This window comes from Pelophylax lessonae, assembly GCF_965119305.1.
Source record: "Pelophylax lessonae genome assembly, chromosome: 13".
NCBI lineage: Eukaryota > Metazoa > Chordata > Amphibia > Anura > Ranidae > Pelophylax > Pelophylax lessonae.
Window position 1 is genome coordinate 171,363,487 of NC_138780.1, and position 16,442 is coordinate 171,379,928.

The window sequence follows — 16,442 nt, forward strand, 5'->3', positions numbered from 1 at the left end:
GTCATGTGTTGAATTGTTTTGTATGTGTTCTTTCGTTTCTGAGCATGCCTAGTCTTGCTCTTATAATTTTTTTCAGTCGAAAACTGTACTAATTAAACAAAAATCGGACGCTGTGTTCACATACGATAATAATGTTATAGCCTGCACATCCAGTTTTTGTCGTTCGAAAATTTGTAATCAGCTGTCGAAAGCGCTATACTAACAATCCAAAAATCCGCAGATCGTTCGTCGGTCGAAATTTTACTTCCGATTTTCTTATCATGTGTACGGGCCTTAAAGCTGGAAAACACACTATACAAGTGTCTTTAGATTTTTTTCCTTTAGATTTATCAAAACCATATATGAGGTCAAACCTAAACACTTTAAATTTGTATGCTATCAGGCAGGCCCTTGCACTACATAGTTGAAGGTAAATCTTAGGCCCCTTTCACACTAGCGGACCGTTCAGATCTTTCAGTTTTTCAGGCGGATCTGAACGGATGCTCCATGGGGCATTGGATGTCAGCTGAGACATATTCGTCAAATCTGGACTGATGGAAACCCTATTTTCAATCCGTCCAGCAGATGGAATCGGATGGTAAAGGACAGGCTGTCCGTTCTTCTCTGATTCCCCCATAGAGAACAGCGGGGACCTGACAGCTCTGTCTCCGCACACAGCGTGGAGACAGAGCCACCATCCGCCTGCTCAGCGAGGGATCGGCAGATCGATCCCCCGCTGAAAAAAAAACAGAGTCGCCGACGGACTCCCATGTGTGAAAGGGGCCAACAAAAGTTGTATAGTGTGTATCCAGCTTTATAACACCTGTCAGGTTTATATGGCTGTCTGTGACCCTATTAAGGAGATTCTTCCTCTCTATTTGTCCTGTTCACCAATTTTACCAAAAGAACTTCCCAAAGAACTTCCCTGAACACAATAGCAGGGTAATCTTCCACTGGGGACACTAGTTGTGGTGTTTAGGCTATTGGGAGCAAGTGGAGAGAAATCTCCCCAATGGGACACAGATGGCAAAAAAAAAAAAAAAAATAATAATAATAATAATTCCTCTTCCCAAAATTAAAAATAAAAATGTTACCTTCACTTTTACTTTAAGCTGGAGGCCAAAAACAGGGTGCAGAAACCTACAGCCACCCCAGATTAAAAGGCATACCATGCATTCATTCAGAAACAGCCTGCACCAAAGCAATAGAAAAACAGTGAGGTTTCAAAACCATGCTACAGGATTTGTAAGTATGACAATAGAGACATATACTGACTTTAGCACATTATACAGCCATTTTGTGTGCAAGCTTTGCACCTCATCCTGCATGCCACTGCCATTCTTGTTTAACCTTTCTCAGCAGGGACTTGGTTGGGCCCTTCAGGAGGACCAGGAGGTATATTCTGAGCACCCTTCCCACTGGCAGACAAGACTTATTCACTTCACTGGTGGAAAGATCTGATGAGAGAACAGGAATATAAAAATTTAAAGCTGACTCAATTACATGCAAGTTTTTTGCAAGAGAATTTCTAAACAAAAAAGAGAAAACCATTTGTTAAATCACCCTAAATGTATACTTGTCCACATAGGGGTTGCCCCACCAAATTCAATAAAATTTGGGACAGATGGTTGCAGACCCCAGAAATGTGTATCTGGACAACCCAATCCTATTTATATATGCGGCCCTGGCAGCCTTCACTTTTGTAGTACTCCTAGAGTCCCTGTGTCTTGGATGGTTTCATCGGGTCAGCAGCCTCCTCCTTAAAGTGGAGTTCCACCCTATTTTTATACTTACCTCCATCTTCTCGCTCCGGGTCACCTGAAAAAGAAATGGATAATCGCATATTTTTTTTTTTTTTACTTACCTCGTAGCGAAGAAAATATACTTACCTTACTTCCTTCTTCCTCGGCCCGTCGTCACTTCCTGGCTCTGCAATGATTCCTGGGAGCTGAACGTCATAGCTCCCAGGAATCATTGCGCCTGCACCGGCCCCGACGTCAGTTCCGGGTCGCGCGCGTCATCCCCTTCTAAACAGCTTCTGGGCATGCCCAGAAGCTGTGGAGGGATGACGCGCGCGACCCGGAAGTGACGTCGGGGCCGGCGCAGAGCATCGTGGGACCAAAGAAGGCGGAAGAAGACGCCGAAGAGGACGCGCTGGCTTCAAGCTGCCCACATCTGAGATGGCAGCACTGGACAAGACGTTTGCAAGGTAAGTATTTGTCCTAACAGGTAAGTGCAACCCGGGACAGATCAGAGGCTAGCCATTGTGGAATGCACTAGCCCTGACTGTCCCGGGGGTATTAAAAAAAAAAAAAAAAAAATCCAGGGTGGAACTCCGCTTTAATATACACTGTTTGCTTTATGTGATACTTGTGTCAGAATAACGTTCAGTGCTCACACTTGCTCCCGAAATATTTTTAATTTTACATCTTGCCTGCACATCGGGGCACCCAGCCAGGACATATTCGGCTCTCCTGTCTACCATTCTGCTCTGCAATGGGGATTACTTTCTTGTGCTCACTTTATCCACAGTATGTTCTTTATCCTTCTCCCAACCTTTTCACCCTTTCACTCGGTCTTAGCACTTGGTTATTGATGAACTTGCACTATCACTGGTCACTTGGTTTTTCATTCCTATTCTCTCTTTTTCTAATTTTTTCTTCCCTCACTGCCCCACTTACACCACCCACATGAATTTCTTTTACACCCGGTGGGCACTCTCTTTGGATCAGTCTATGTACCCCTATTATTCTTATACAGATTCCATAACTGACCCATACCCAATACTTTTTATGTATTTTAGAATTTTTCTGATCCAAGGGTGACTCACTGTCACTTTTTGGTATATCACTCAAGAGCTCCGCTTACTGCCTGGATGGTGATTATCCCCGATGTGCTTGGAAACATCTGCACCTCAGCCCCGGGGGAGACTATGCCTGCGATGTCTTCACTTTCCCCTCCCATTTGGGGTTACATTTTATGTCCAAATAGACTTTTTGAGACATTTAAGGTAAAGGTTTTTGTACATATTCTTTCTCTGGTACTTTTTTTTTTACTACCTTTTGATGTTCTGGTGCAACAATGCATAAATTCCTTTCCCCTTTCTTAGACACTTTTCCTGTACCCAATGCTCCTGATGAATAGACGGAGGTCCAAGAAATGCGTCGAGCCTACGAATAACTCAGATGCCTAATCCTATCCCTTTTTACTCCAGTTATCAATGAATTGACAAACAAACAGTTTTTATATTGATATTATTACGTTTAGAGATCCTATGTGAGATCCTATTCTTATGTACTTATGCTTTCAATATAAATTGTATACTGTGTAATATGTTGTCCTTTCACACATTTTGTAATTGTCTATAACTACATGTATCATATATATTCATCTTTTATACAATAAATTTCCCCTCTTTTTTACTTAAATGCCTCATTTAAAGTCCCATTACTCTGGTTCTCCCCCTTTTTTTCTATATATAGTAGGGATGGAGGCTTTTTAAGTATACAATATGTGGCAGACCATAATCTGTTTTTATTTTACATGTTTGTCTTTTTTTGTACACATCTCAACCTTGCAGCTGCAACTGTAGAAGACGGTCCTGGTGCTTGCTGGACTTTCTTGGGCGCCCTGAAGCCTCCTTCACAAATGCAGTGGAAATGTTAAGTTCTCTTTTTCATGGCAAAGAGGGACTTTGCAATAAATCTGATTGCTCTTCATAACATTCTGGAGTACATGCAAATTGCCATAAAAAAAAACGGAGGCAGCTGACTTTGTGAAAATTATTATTTGTGTCATTCTCAAAACTTTTGGCCACGGCTGTAGGCCTCAGGGGTGCTCTTTTGTCACAGGTCACTGCAAGCATGAAAACATCCCTTTATTTTATTTTTTATCAGCACCTAAAACAATGACTCAAATGTAACAAATAAAAAAATAAAAAAAACGCACAAAGAATATCTGCACACTCACTTATTTTTCCCATAAATTTGCAATATATGGATATCTTCACTGCGGTATTCCTCGTCATGCTTTTCTATGGGCACTTCCTCATATTCAAAGTCAACCTTGAGAAGCTGAAACAAAGATAAGCACACTGCTGACAGAATCACAGATATTAAATCAATGTGCATTCATACATGCTTCAGATCATAAAACCACTCACCATTATATGAGGGGCATTCAAACCAAACTGGGACTTAATTTTACAGGCTTAATAAGGGATGCTAGTGTGGCTGTAATACAAGCAGAAGTAAGTGGCAAGTGTGTCCTATTACTGATTCGTGCAGCATGTGGCAGTCCAGAGACCATTTATCAAGATGGCAGACAACAGTGTTAGTGCGTGCATGGAAAAGCTTGTGGTGATGACGTTTCTTGTGAAAGAGTAAAACACGTGGACTTCAAGCACAGTACGGTGATGAGGCACTCAGCCGCAGTAAGACATTTGAATGGTGTAAACAATTTAAAGATGGCTGTATGTCCATCAGTGACGATCCCCAGCCCACAGCAGTCATTTCTGTGAACAATCAGCGTGTGGAATGCCTAATCCTGAATAAACAATGCATAACCTGTCGTTAAATTTCACAAGAGACTGATCTTTCTGTAGGAACAATGAACACGATCATTCATGAACATTTGCATTTTCGAAAAGTTAGCGCACACTGGGTACCATGACAGCTTTTTGCTTTTGACCGACACAGAAAAGTAGAAGTAGCAGTTTGGCAGGGAAGGCCAGGATTTTCTGGATCGCATTGTTACATGTGACGAAACCTGGGCACATCATTTCACTCCAGGATCAAAAAGAGCATTAAAGTAGTGGAAGCATGTGGACTCTCCACCACCAAAAAAATTTCGAACAACTGCGTCTTCAGATAAAATGATGTTGAGTGTTTTCTGGGACAAATGTGGAGTTATTTATTTTCTATCCTGTGCTGCCACCTCTTACAGTGAATATTACTGTTGTGTTCTAAATGATGTGCATACGCATCTGGTTTGATCACTAAGAGCGTCCCGTTTCTCCAGGACAACGCACAAGCTCATACTGCTCACAGCATTATATGCACATTATAGCAACTTGGCTGGAAGGTATTGTCACATTGCTTACAGCCCGGACCTCGCTCTGAGTGATTTCCACCTGTTTGGACCCCTAAATGAGTTCCTCAGTGGTCAGAATTTAAGCACTGATGACGAAGTGAAGCAGGCTGGATGGTTCAGGCATGCTGACAAACCTTTCTATGCTGAAGCTTTATAGGCATTAGTTAAACACTGGCATAAGTGTATAAATGTAACAGGGGAGTATGTCAATTTTCAAGTCTTCACTCCTTGAAAATTGTTCTTTTATTATATAAACTAAAAAGTCCCGGTTTGACTTGAACACCCCTAGTATCATTGTACTTTAAGGGAAACATGCAGGGTTAACAAAAAATAAATAAATAAAACAACCTTCCGGTCAGATTGGTTTCCTGTCTCTCTCTACTCTCTCATGTCCTAATCACCAACATCTCTGGGAATAAATGAAATTCTAAATCAAAGTTTTAGCGGTCACAAGAACCTGATTCAATGAATACACTTTTTCCCAGGGCCTTCGATAAGGGGGTAGCACTGGTCCTCCTGTACTGGGCCCAGGCCAGCAGAAAGGCCCTGGCAGGGAAATCATATGTGGGCACTGGGCAGCAGAGGAGGTGATCAGTGAGGTGGGTTAGGCAATTACAGGTACCGATCCAGTTTCTCTCTCCCTGCAGCAGCTGAAAGCCAGCTTCTCCTCTTCTTTCTGCCAGATTTCAGCTGCTGCAAGAAGAGACACACAGGGGATCTGTTCCTATAATTGCAGGAAGTGAACATAAACTAGTTAGACACAGATGGCAAAAAAAATAAAACAGTGGGTTTAATCCTCCTACTCCAGCCATAATAAAAAACAGTTTAAGCCTTTACTTTAAGTATCCTTAAACTTTAAGGAGGCAAACTGCACATAAAATACCATTCTTGAGAAGGTGCAAGCACTGCATGTGCTCACTGTAGCTCAGGGAATACACACACTCTAAAACCCATAGATACTCCCTTTTGCTCCTAAACATCTTTAGGAACAAGGCAGGGACTCCTGGTGAAATCAGCAGCTTGTCAGAAAAGAACTTTGATATAGTTATAGCAGTACAAATAATAATAATAATAATAATACAATCTCACCTCAAAGAACTTTTTCTCTATTTCAGGATTCTTGCCAGTAGTTCTTTCTTCATAACAACATAGAACACACGTGTCACTCCCTGCCAGATCCTTAAGAGACTTCAGCAAAGGTTTTAGTGACTGCAAAGGAAAATAGTCAAAGTGAGTAATAGTAAATGTTTAAACCAGCTAAATATAATCCAGGTGCATTATTACAGAAGGTGTGAAAAAGCAGTCAAAGCCCAAGCAGGAAATCCTGTCCCCTGCAGAGAGGGACCCCGCTCTGACACAGCAAAGGGGGGGGTGTACCTCTGCAGAAAGACCCCTGCTTGCACACAGAGATCAAGGGTTTTTTTCTGCAGCATCTTGGTAACGGACTGGTCTTTCTACTCAGGGTATTTAAACTGAAAGCTCAATTAGGCTTTAACCATCTAAGCCCTGGAAGATTTTACCCCACTTCCTGACCAGGCCCTATTTTGCGATTCGGCACTGTAAAAACAGTCAATCCAGTTCAACCTGTGTAGGTGTGTGTGTGTGTGTATATATATGTCAGTGGCGTGATCATTTCCCATAACCCTGAATGTTGTGATCTGTGAGATGCACGTCCAAGAGACTTTAAAATTAGCCATACTCCCCGCAGCTACCACCAATTGTGGAAGAGAGTTCCACATTCTCACTGCCCTTACAGTGAAGAACCCCTTACGCAGCTTAAGGTTAAACCGCCTCTCCTCTAATCTCATTGTGTGGCCACGTGTCTTCTTGGGACTCATTGAGACTAAATAGTTTTTAACCTATGCTGGGATTGCCATTGAGGTATTTGTAAATCGCTATCATGTCCCCTCTCCAAGGAGAATAAATTAAGCGCTTGTAATCGCTCCTCGTAATTAAGGTTCTCCAATCCCCTAGTTTAGTTGCCCTTCATTGGACTCTCTCCAATTCCAGCAAATCCCTTCTGAGGATTGGCGACCAGAACTGGACAGAATACTCCAGATGTGGCCAGACCAGAGTTTTATAAAGTTGTGGGATTATAGTTTTATCTCTGGAATATATCCCCTTCCTTATGCATGCTAATATTCTGCCGGCTTTTACAGCTGCAGCTTGACATTGCATGCTATTACTAATGGGCCATACACACTAAAAGATTTTCTGAAGACTTTTTCCTTTAGACTTACCAAAACCATATAATATGAGGTCAAACCTAAACACTTTCAATTTGTATGCAATCTGGCAGGCCATTGCACTACATAGAAAAGGTAAATCTGAAGGAAATCTAACCACAAAAGTTGGATAGTGTGTATTCAGCTTTAGTCTATCTTCTACTAGAACCCCCAAATCCTTCTCCATCCTGGATTCCCCCAGAGGGACCCCCCTAGAGCATAATTTGCATTTATGTTTTTTACCCCCAAGTGCAATACCTTACATTTCTCTACATTAAATTTAATTTTCCACGTAGTTGCACACTCTGTTATTTTGTTCAGGTCATTCTGTAAGATTTCTATATGTGTGAAAATATTATTCTGATTTTGAGCAAACAAAACAATTTGTATACAGACCTCCTCATAGTAGATGCAGTCAGCCATCAAGATATAGTTAGAAGATCGGAAAGAGTCTGCAATTTCCTCGCCCCTAGAAACAGAACACATTTTGCTATAATCAATACTATCAGAGGTAAATGAGGAACGTTTTCCAGCTCTTTCCATAACCACAAAAATACAAACCATTTTAATACCTTCGCTTGGCAAGAACCAGTGATCAGGGGAGCGTTATTGTCGATATTCGCATTCATCAAATCTTGCAGCTCTTCAAGATCAGTTACTGTAACGTGCGCTCTGTGAAAATAAAATACTAAAGTCTGAATATTAAGTTACAGAATTTGTAGTGCATTTTAAAACAATGTCTGCTATAACAAAAGTGCTGCCCATCAAAAATGTATCATTTCAGGAATATCTAAACCCAGAAACATAAGAGCCGGTTCACATAGCAGCGACCCGACTTGCCGGGGCGACCTGTGAAGTCGCGGTGCACAGCACGCACCGCGACCTCGGAGCGGCATGCACAGACTTCATATCATTGAAGTCAATGCAGGTCGCCCCAAAGTAGTACAGGACCCTTTTTCTAAGTCGGAGAGGTCCTGTGCTAATCTATGGCAGGCGACCCACGGCGACTTGACAAGTCGCCCCAGTGTGAACGGGGTCTAAATGTAACATATTGCAGCCTACCACTTCTTAGATGTGGTGACTGGAGTAGTATTTATGTTATTTTTTTTAAGGCTTTCATTCTGTTGTTGGAACAAAATCAAGCTGGGATGAATGCTTCTCAGCAACTCCGAGGAAAACTTGTATTTTTATCAATAAATAAAAAGGCTTCCTCTGAATGTAACAGGTTTGGGAAACTGCTAAAGAGGAACAAAACTCTCCCATCCTTTTCACCAAGGGAAGCTGCCGTCTTAAATGGGGTACACACTATAAGAAAAATCGGGCGAATGATGGTCCCGATTTTCCTCGTTGTTTCACAGCAAATTGGAACCGATGAACGAAAATTCTTAAAGCGGAGTTCCACCCTGAAAAAATTTTTTTAGATAAAAATACCCCCCGGGACAGTCAGGGCTAGTGCATTTAAGCAACGATAGCCTCTGAACTGTCCCGGGTTGCACTTACCTTTTAGAACAAATACTTACCTTGAAAATGTCTTGTCCAGCGCTGCCATCTCAGGTGTGGGCAGCTGAAGCCGGAGCGTCCTCTTCTGTGACGTCGGAGTCCCAGAATGCCCTGCACCGGCCCCGCTCGTCACTTCCGGTGCAGGCGAGTCATCCCTGCACAGCTTCTGGGCATGCCCAGAAGCTGTTTAGCAGGGAATAACGCGCCTGCACCGAAACTGATGAGTGGGGCGGTGCATTGACTCCTGTGATTGATGACGCTCATCTCCCATGAGTCCATGCAAGGAGGAAGTGACGGCGCAGGCCGCAGAGGGAGGAAGAGGAAGGAAGGTAAGTATATTTTCATCAAAAAAAAGGCAAGTGAAACAAAAAAAAAAAAAGAATGTTCGTACAAAAATTCTCGTACGACAAAGGCTTTTTTTGTTGTTTATCGTTTCTGATCATGCGCAGTCTTTCTTTTCTGATTTCTCTTGTACAAAAATGGTACACATTAAAGCGGAGTTCCACCCATTTTTAATAGGTTGGATTACATAGATGTATGTAATCCCCTTTAAAATGGCTTTTACCAATGGAAACTTTTTTTTTTTTGCTAGTAAATACCTTAATTTCTACTTTATTCCTCCTCTCCTCACTTCCGGGTCCGATCGATGATGACGTCATTTGGCGATTCGCAGTGTGTGCTGGGATGTATTCCATTCCAGAAATCTCGCAGGAGCCGAGCTGTACTGAGCCGTGCCTGCCCCGCCTCCTCTCAGTGAGTTGTACTGTATGCATTGTATTCAGGCCGTTCTCCACCCCGCCTCCTCTCAGTGAGCTCAGTAAGGATATAATGCTTTCAGTCCTCGCTCACTGAGAGGAGGCGGGGCAGAGAATGGCCTGAATACAATGCATACAGTACAACTCACTGAGAGGAGGCGGGGCGGAGGCGGGGCAGGCACGGCTAAGTACAGCTCAGCTCCTGCGAGATTTCTGGAATGGAATACATCCCAGCACACACTGCGAATCGCCGAATGACGTTATCGTCGATCGGACCCGAAGTGAGGAGAGGAGGAATAAAGCAGAAATTAAGGTATTTACTAGCAAAAAAAAAAAAAAATGTTTCCATTGGTAAAAGCCGTTTTAAAGGGGATTACATAGATCTAAAGTTACGAAAATGGGTGGAACTCCACTTTAAACAAAAATATTTTTTTTTTTCCCGTACGAGAAAAATTTTGGAGTTTGTCCCTTCGAGAATTTTAGTACGAAAATTCAGAGACATCTGTAGAAAGTTCTGTACACACTATACAAAAATTCTTTGGACGAAAATGTTCGCCCGATTTTCTTATAGCGTGTACGAGCCTTTAGCCTCATTTTGATCTGCAGCTGCCATGATGCCGCACGTGTGATTACTTATGACTCTCACTCCAATCATTTGTTGGTATGAAAGTTTGACTGAAAGCAAATGTGACAGTTAGCATTCCAGGCATGTAACTGTTTTTTCAACTGTTAAATCAAGGGGTTTAGTTCAGCTTTAGGCTTGGTTCACACTAATGCAGGAAACACACTGGAATCACTGCGTTTCCCACATCGCAATCGCACTTTGTTCATGCGATCTGCTGCAGGTGTCAATTAAAAGTTTACGACACCCTAAAAGCAGGTCGCAAAGCGTTTGCTAGAATCGGACCACATGGGTGTGAACACCCTGCACCTTTTTCGTGCGATTTGAGCCATACAAAATGAGGGGCTCAAATCGCACTGCACAAAATGGCATGTGATTTGCATCAGAATGTGGTGCGATTCCTGTGCAAATCACATGCAATGTAATGCACTGCATCAGTGTGAATGCAGACTTAAAATTAAATGGGACAATGGGAATAAAGGCAAATAGACTGTGCACTTTGCAAAGAGCAGTTGCTCCAGAGCTTAGTGAATGAGGGGAAGCTCTGCTGACTTCCATCATCCAATCATGTGCAAGCATAAATGCTGTTTTTATTTTGCTCTCATGTGATTGGTTATTCTTTGCAAAGAGAAGCCTCCTATCACTTACTAAGCTCTTGTAAAGTGCACAGTCATTAGTAAATCCACCCCATGGATACACACGGGCAGAATATCAGCTGGTTCAACAGAAACCGCCTGACATGCAGCAGGTCTGGCATCTGCTGAAGGGGCATTCCAGACAACCAGCCAGTAATATTAATTGCAATCATCCTAGTCAGGATTCTTGGATTCTGCCAGCTGAATTCTGGACATAATGTAGTCCCTGTACAGGGAGGGATGTGCGGTTATCCCGGCCCTTATCACATGATCAGCTGTCAGCCAATGACAGCTGATCACATGATGTAAACAGAGACGACAATCAGCTTTTTTTTTTCTCTCACTCCGACAGCGTGAGGAGAAGAAAAAAAAAAAAGATGATCACCGATCCCAAAGAGGGAGAGCCACCCCTGCCTCATCTGTGCCCACCAGTGCCACCTATCAATGCCCACCAGTGCCACCTACCAGTACCACCTATCAATGCCCACCAGTGCCACCTACCAATACCCACCAGTACCACCTATCAATGCCCACCAGTGCCACCCACCAGTACCACCTATCAATGCCCACCAGTGCCACCTACTAGTACCACCAATCAATGCCCACCAGTGCCACCTACCAATACCCACCAGTGCCACCCACCAGTACCACCTATCAATGCCCACCAGTGCCACCTACCAGTACCACCTATCAATGCCCACCAGTGCCACCTACCAATACCCACCAGTGTCACCTACCAGTACCACCTATCAATGCCCACCAGTACTAGGGCTGCACGATATTGGAAAAAAAGTACATTGCGATATTTTTTTTCCAACGATATATATTGCGATATTGAGAGAGCCGTCAATCCAGGCTAAAGTCAACAATTACCTTACCATTACCAGGGATTCAGTGCAGCCTTGCTTGTACCATATACATTACAGGGTTAATGTTACTGTAGGAAGTAGTGCAGCCTTCTGATTGTACAAGGGACACCTGGGACAGCCAGGGTTAATGTTACTGTAGGGATGCTGGGATGGAAATCATGGACATGGAGTATTGCAGGCAGCAGCACAGCCTTCTTCTTATTATAATTGCAGTCAGATACAGCCAGGGCAGGCCAGGGTTAATAATGGTATATACTGGCAGGCAACACTAGGGATTGACACTCAGTGACAGTCAGTGTGGAATCTGGATTAGGCACAGTCACTCTCGGGACTCACAGTGGGGGTAAGAGAGGAGCCGGTAGAAGAACACAGCCTGTCAGCCTGACTCGACAATCATCCGTCCAGCCCACACGTTCAGTGAGTCTGCCGCCCTGCAGCTAGTTCTCTTGACCGGCGGCACAGCGAACCAATCACATCGTGAGTAGCGGCACAGAGCGAACCAATCAGGTGTGCAGGCACGCGTGATTGGTTAGCTGTGCAGCTGCTCACGGCATGCTGCTCACGGCTGGCGCTGAACTGTGAGTCCTCCCCCCCGAGTCCCGACTTCTCCCTGCCTAATTAATATCGCATCCTCGGCGATGCGAATATCGCCCACCCCTGCTGCACTATAGTCGATAGCACATCGACTATCGTTCAGCCCTAACCAGTACCACATACAACCAGTACCACCTATCAATGCCCACCAGTACCACATACAACCAGTACCACCTATCAATGCCCACCAGTGCCACATACAACCAGTACCACCTATCAATGCCCACCAGTGCCACCTACCAGTACCACCTATCAATGCCCACTAGTACCACATACAACCAGTACCACCTATCAATGCCCACCAGTACCACATACAACCAGTACCACCTATCAATGCCCACCAGTACCACATACAACCAGTACCACCTATCAATGCCCACCAGTGCCACCTACCAGTACCACCTATCAATGCCCACCAGTGCCACCTACCAGTACCACCTATCAATGCCCACCAGTACCACATACAACCAGTACCACCTATCAATGCCCACCAGTACCACATACAACCAGTACCACCTATCAATGCCCACCAGTGCCACCTACCAGTACAACCTATCAATGCCCACCACTACCGAATACCAGTACCACCTATCAATGCCCACCAGTACCACCTATCAATGCCCACCAGTGCCACCTACCAGTACCACCTATCAATGCCCACCAGTACCACCTATCAATGCCCACCAGTGCCACATACAACCAGTACCACCTATCAATGCCCACCAGTGCCACCTACCAGTACCACCTATCAATGCCCACTAGTACCACATACAACCAGTACCACCTATCAATGCCCACCAGTACCACATACAACCAGTACCACCTATCAATGCCCACCAGTACCACATACAACCAGTACCACCTATCAATGCCCACCAGTGCCACCTACCAGTACCACCTATCAATGCCCACCAGTGCCACCTACCAGTACCACCTATCAATGCCCACCAGTACCACCTATCAATGCCCACCAGTACCACATACAACCAGTACCACCTATCAATGCCCACCAGTGCCACCTACCAGTACAACCTATCAATGCCCACCACTACCGAATACCAGTACCACCTATCAATGCCCACCAGTACCACCTATCAATGCCCACCAGTGCCACCTACCAGTACCACCTATCAATGCCCACCAGTACCACATACAACCAGTACCACCTATCAATGCCCACCAGTGCCACCTACCAGTACAACCTATCAATGCCCACCACTACCGAATACCAGTACCACCTATCAATGCCCACCAGTACCACCTATCAATGCCCACCAGTGCCACCTACCAGTACCACCTATCAATGCCCACCAGTACCACCTATCAATGCCCACCAGTACCACATACAACCAGTACCACCTATCAATGCCCACCAGTGCCACCTACCAGTACAACCTATCAATGCCACTAGTACCGAATACCAGTACCACCTATCAATGCCCACCAGTACCACATACAACCAGTACCACCTATCAATGCCCACCAGTACCACCTATCAATGCCCACCAGTACCACCTATCAATGCCCACCAGCACAACATACCAGTACCACCTATCAATGCCCACCAGTGCCACCTACCAGTACCACCTATCAATGCCCACCAGTGCCACCTTATTAGTGCCCATCAGTGCAGCCTCATCAGCACACATCAATAAAGGAGAAAATTATGTGTGTGTGGGTGGTTCCTGCGCTATCTGAGGTAGTTTAGGTCCCTTCTTATTGCTGCACCACGAGACTGGTACCAGGAACCAGTTGATACAAAATTTAAATATGGGGGTGTGTGGCGCGCTTCAGAAGTGGAAAACAAGGTTAAAAGTGTTGATTGTGGTTAAAATATATGTGTCGTGTAAAAAATGTGCTGATGTTACACCATTCCTTATCCTTGTGATTGTGAATATGTTGAACTTCAATCAAGCCAAAATTTAAATAAAACAGTATAAGATCTATAAAGTGTTAAACCAGGTATTCCAAACTATAAAGTGCTGGGTGCTTTCAATCTTCAATAAATACATATCAAATCAACAAAGTCTTTAAACTCATTTAAACTAATAAAGTGCGATATCGGTGAATGTCCGTTTTTTTCCTTCCACCACAGAAAAGTCTATTCAACTATGTATCTTCAACTTAAATCACAAAGTGCTTCCGTGCAAATAAGACAAGGTGCTGTGACTTGTTCCTCCACCAGGTGTCACTTCTAGGTGCTCTAAACTCTCACCTTAATGGAGTGTGTAAATCGCCTGTGTATATATATTTGACCCCCGGTTGGGTGATAAACGGCTTGTGTGTCCTGTCTCCAGAGTCCTCTACGTGGTCCCCGGATACCTCTCAGGGTCCGTATTGGGGTGCCTTTTGTCCTAAGGGGTCCTTAACTCCTAGCTCAACCTCAGGGCTCATCAAACACAGAGGGCCATCATGGTGCAGTATTTAAAACCAATTTATTTATAAAAAAAATCATTGCACTTACATTTCATCAACTTGTTATGGGCGTAGAAACAATCTGAATAGCGTTGGGAGAACTTAGCTCCGGTCCGTAACGTCACTTCCGGTTCTTTGGCGGCTCCTCCTACGCGTTACGTCACGTCACGTGACTTCCTCAGGGACCTACCAGTACCACCTATCAATGCCCACCAGTACAACATACCAGTACCACCTATCAATGCCCACCAGTGCCACCTACCAGTACCACCTATCAATGCCCACCAGTACCACCTATCAATGCCCACCAGTACCACCTATCAATACCCACCAGTGCCACCTATCAATGCCCACCAGTACCACCTATCAATACCCACCAGTGCCACCTACCAGTACCACCTAGCAAAGCCCACCAGTACCACCTATCAATGCCCACCAGTACCACCTATCAATACCCACTAGTGCCACCTACCAGTACCACCTATCAATGCCCACCAGTGCCACCTACCAGTACCACCTAGCAAAGCCCACCAGTACCACCTATCAATGTCCACCAGTACCACCTATCAATACCCACCAGTGCCACCTACCAGTACCACCTATCAATGCCCACCAGTGCCACCTATCAATGCCCACCAGTGCCACCTTATTAGTGCCCATCAGTGCAGCCTCATCAGCACACATCAATAAAGGAGAAAAATTACCAGTTTTCAAAATTTTATAACAAAACTATGAAAAGCTCTATTTGTGTCAAAGAAAAAATGATAAAAACTTTTATAGCAGTTCAGTGTTGCATGACCGCGCAATTCTCATTCAAAGTGCGACAGCTCTGAAAATTGGCCTGGACAGGAAGGGGGTGAAGGTGCCTAGTATTGAAGTGGTTAAACATTGTGCATTTGGCCGCCCCTGAGGCCTGGCTGACATATTTATTCCATGGTCACCGATAAAGAAATCCCTGCAAACTTTAGAGCTGCATGACAGCCAGAAAATGAGCATTTCCAGGAAGGGAAGAGCAGCCCTGGGTGCCTCAGCACATCTACCAATCAGATTTCATACAAGCCCGGACCTGATTGGCTGCTGGCAGGCTGGCTCAGCACTGATTGGTCCAGGAGTGTGAGATTTTACCGCAGTGTATGCTGGGAGTTATGACAGAGCCTCCTCACCCCAGTGCAGCCGCCACGATGCCGACAATTCCGGTACCAGAGCCCAACTCCAGCACCGCTCTGCCCCGCAGCACCCCGGGCTCCGCACGCTCCCTCCGCTCCAGATACTTAGACAAGACGATGGCGGCGTCCCACACCACACAGCCCACATCCCCGGAGCTCAGCTGCCGTATCTCCAGCACTCTGCCGTCCCTGAGCTCCAGTTCTCTGATAAACACTCCCGGTTCTTCCGCCATGGCAGCAGTGTGTCAGTAGTGCGCATGCGTCCTGTTCTCCAGGGCTGACTACTAGAACGTCGCTGTCAGCGTGCGCGTGACCCATACCTGTCGTCACAAGAGCTGACACGCGCGCGCCCATACCACCAGCACAGAACCTGACGTATTGTAGCTTACGCGACGTGCGCACACCTTCATCACGGGCTTGCGAGGTGACGTACTCCAGGGGGTCTGGCTGCAGACTGGAGCTCCACGTTTGTCAGGAAACGTGACCTCCACTCCACATTTTTTTTTCAATGAACTTTAATATAACAAACATTCAATAGACACAACTCGTGAAAGTGGAGGTCTCATCTCTATTTCTGAGGGTATGTGTCTG

General features: G+C 44.8%; 1 protein-coding gene across 1 annotated transcript; it reads right to left on the bottom strand.

Moving 5' to 3' along the window:
* Window positions 1-1,080: 1,080 nt before the first annotated feature.
* Window positions 1,081-16,108, bottom strand: VCPKMT (valosin containing protein lysine methyltransferase). The gene is made up of 6 exons (XM_082242863.1): window positions 15,849-16,108; window positions 7,857-7,967; window positions 7,692-7,764; window positions 6,160-6,279; window positions 3,949-4,052; window positions 1,081-1,436 (listed from the first exon to the last, which is right to left on the bottom strand). Exons 1-6 carry the CDS (start codon window positions 16,082-16,084, stop codon window positions 1,421-1,423), a joined length of 660 nt encoding a protein of 219 aa, XP_082098989.1. The 5' UTR covers window positions 16,085-16,108; the 3' UTR covers window positions 1,081-1,420.
* Between the last annotated feature and the right edge of the window lie 334 nt (window positions 16,109-16,442).

Coding starts and splice junctions, on each gene's coding strand:
- VCPKMT (XM_082242863.1), bottom strand. CDS start 16,084: ATGGCGGAAGAACCGGGAGTGTTTATCAGAGAACTGGAGCTCAGGGAC. Junction 7,968..15,848: donor ATCGTGGCGGCTGCACTGGG/GTGAGGAGGCTC, acceptor TTATTTTCACAG/AGCGCACGTTACAGTAACTG. Junction 6,280..7,691: donor ACTGCATCTACTATGAGGAG/GTCTGTATACAA, acceptor TTTCCTTTGCAG/TCACTAAAACCTTTGCTGAA.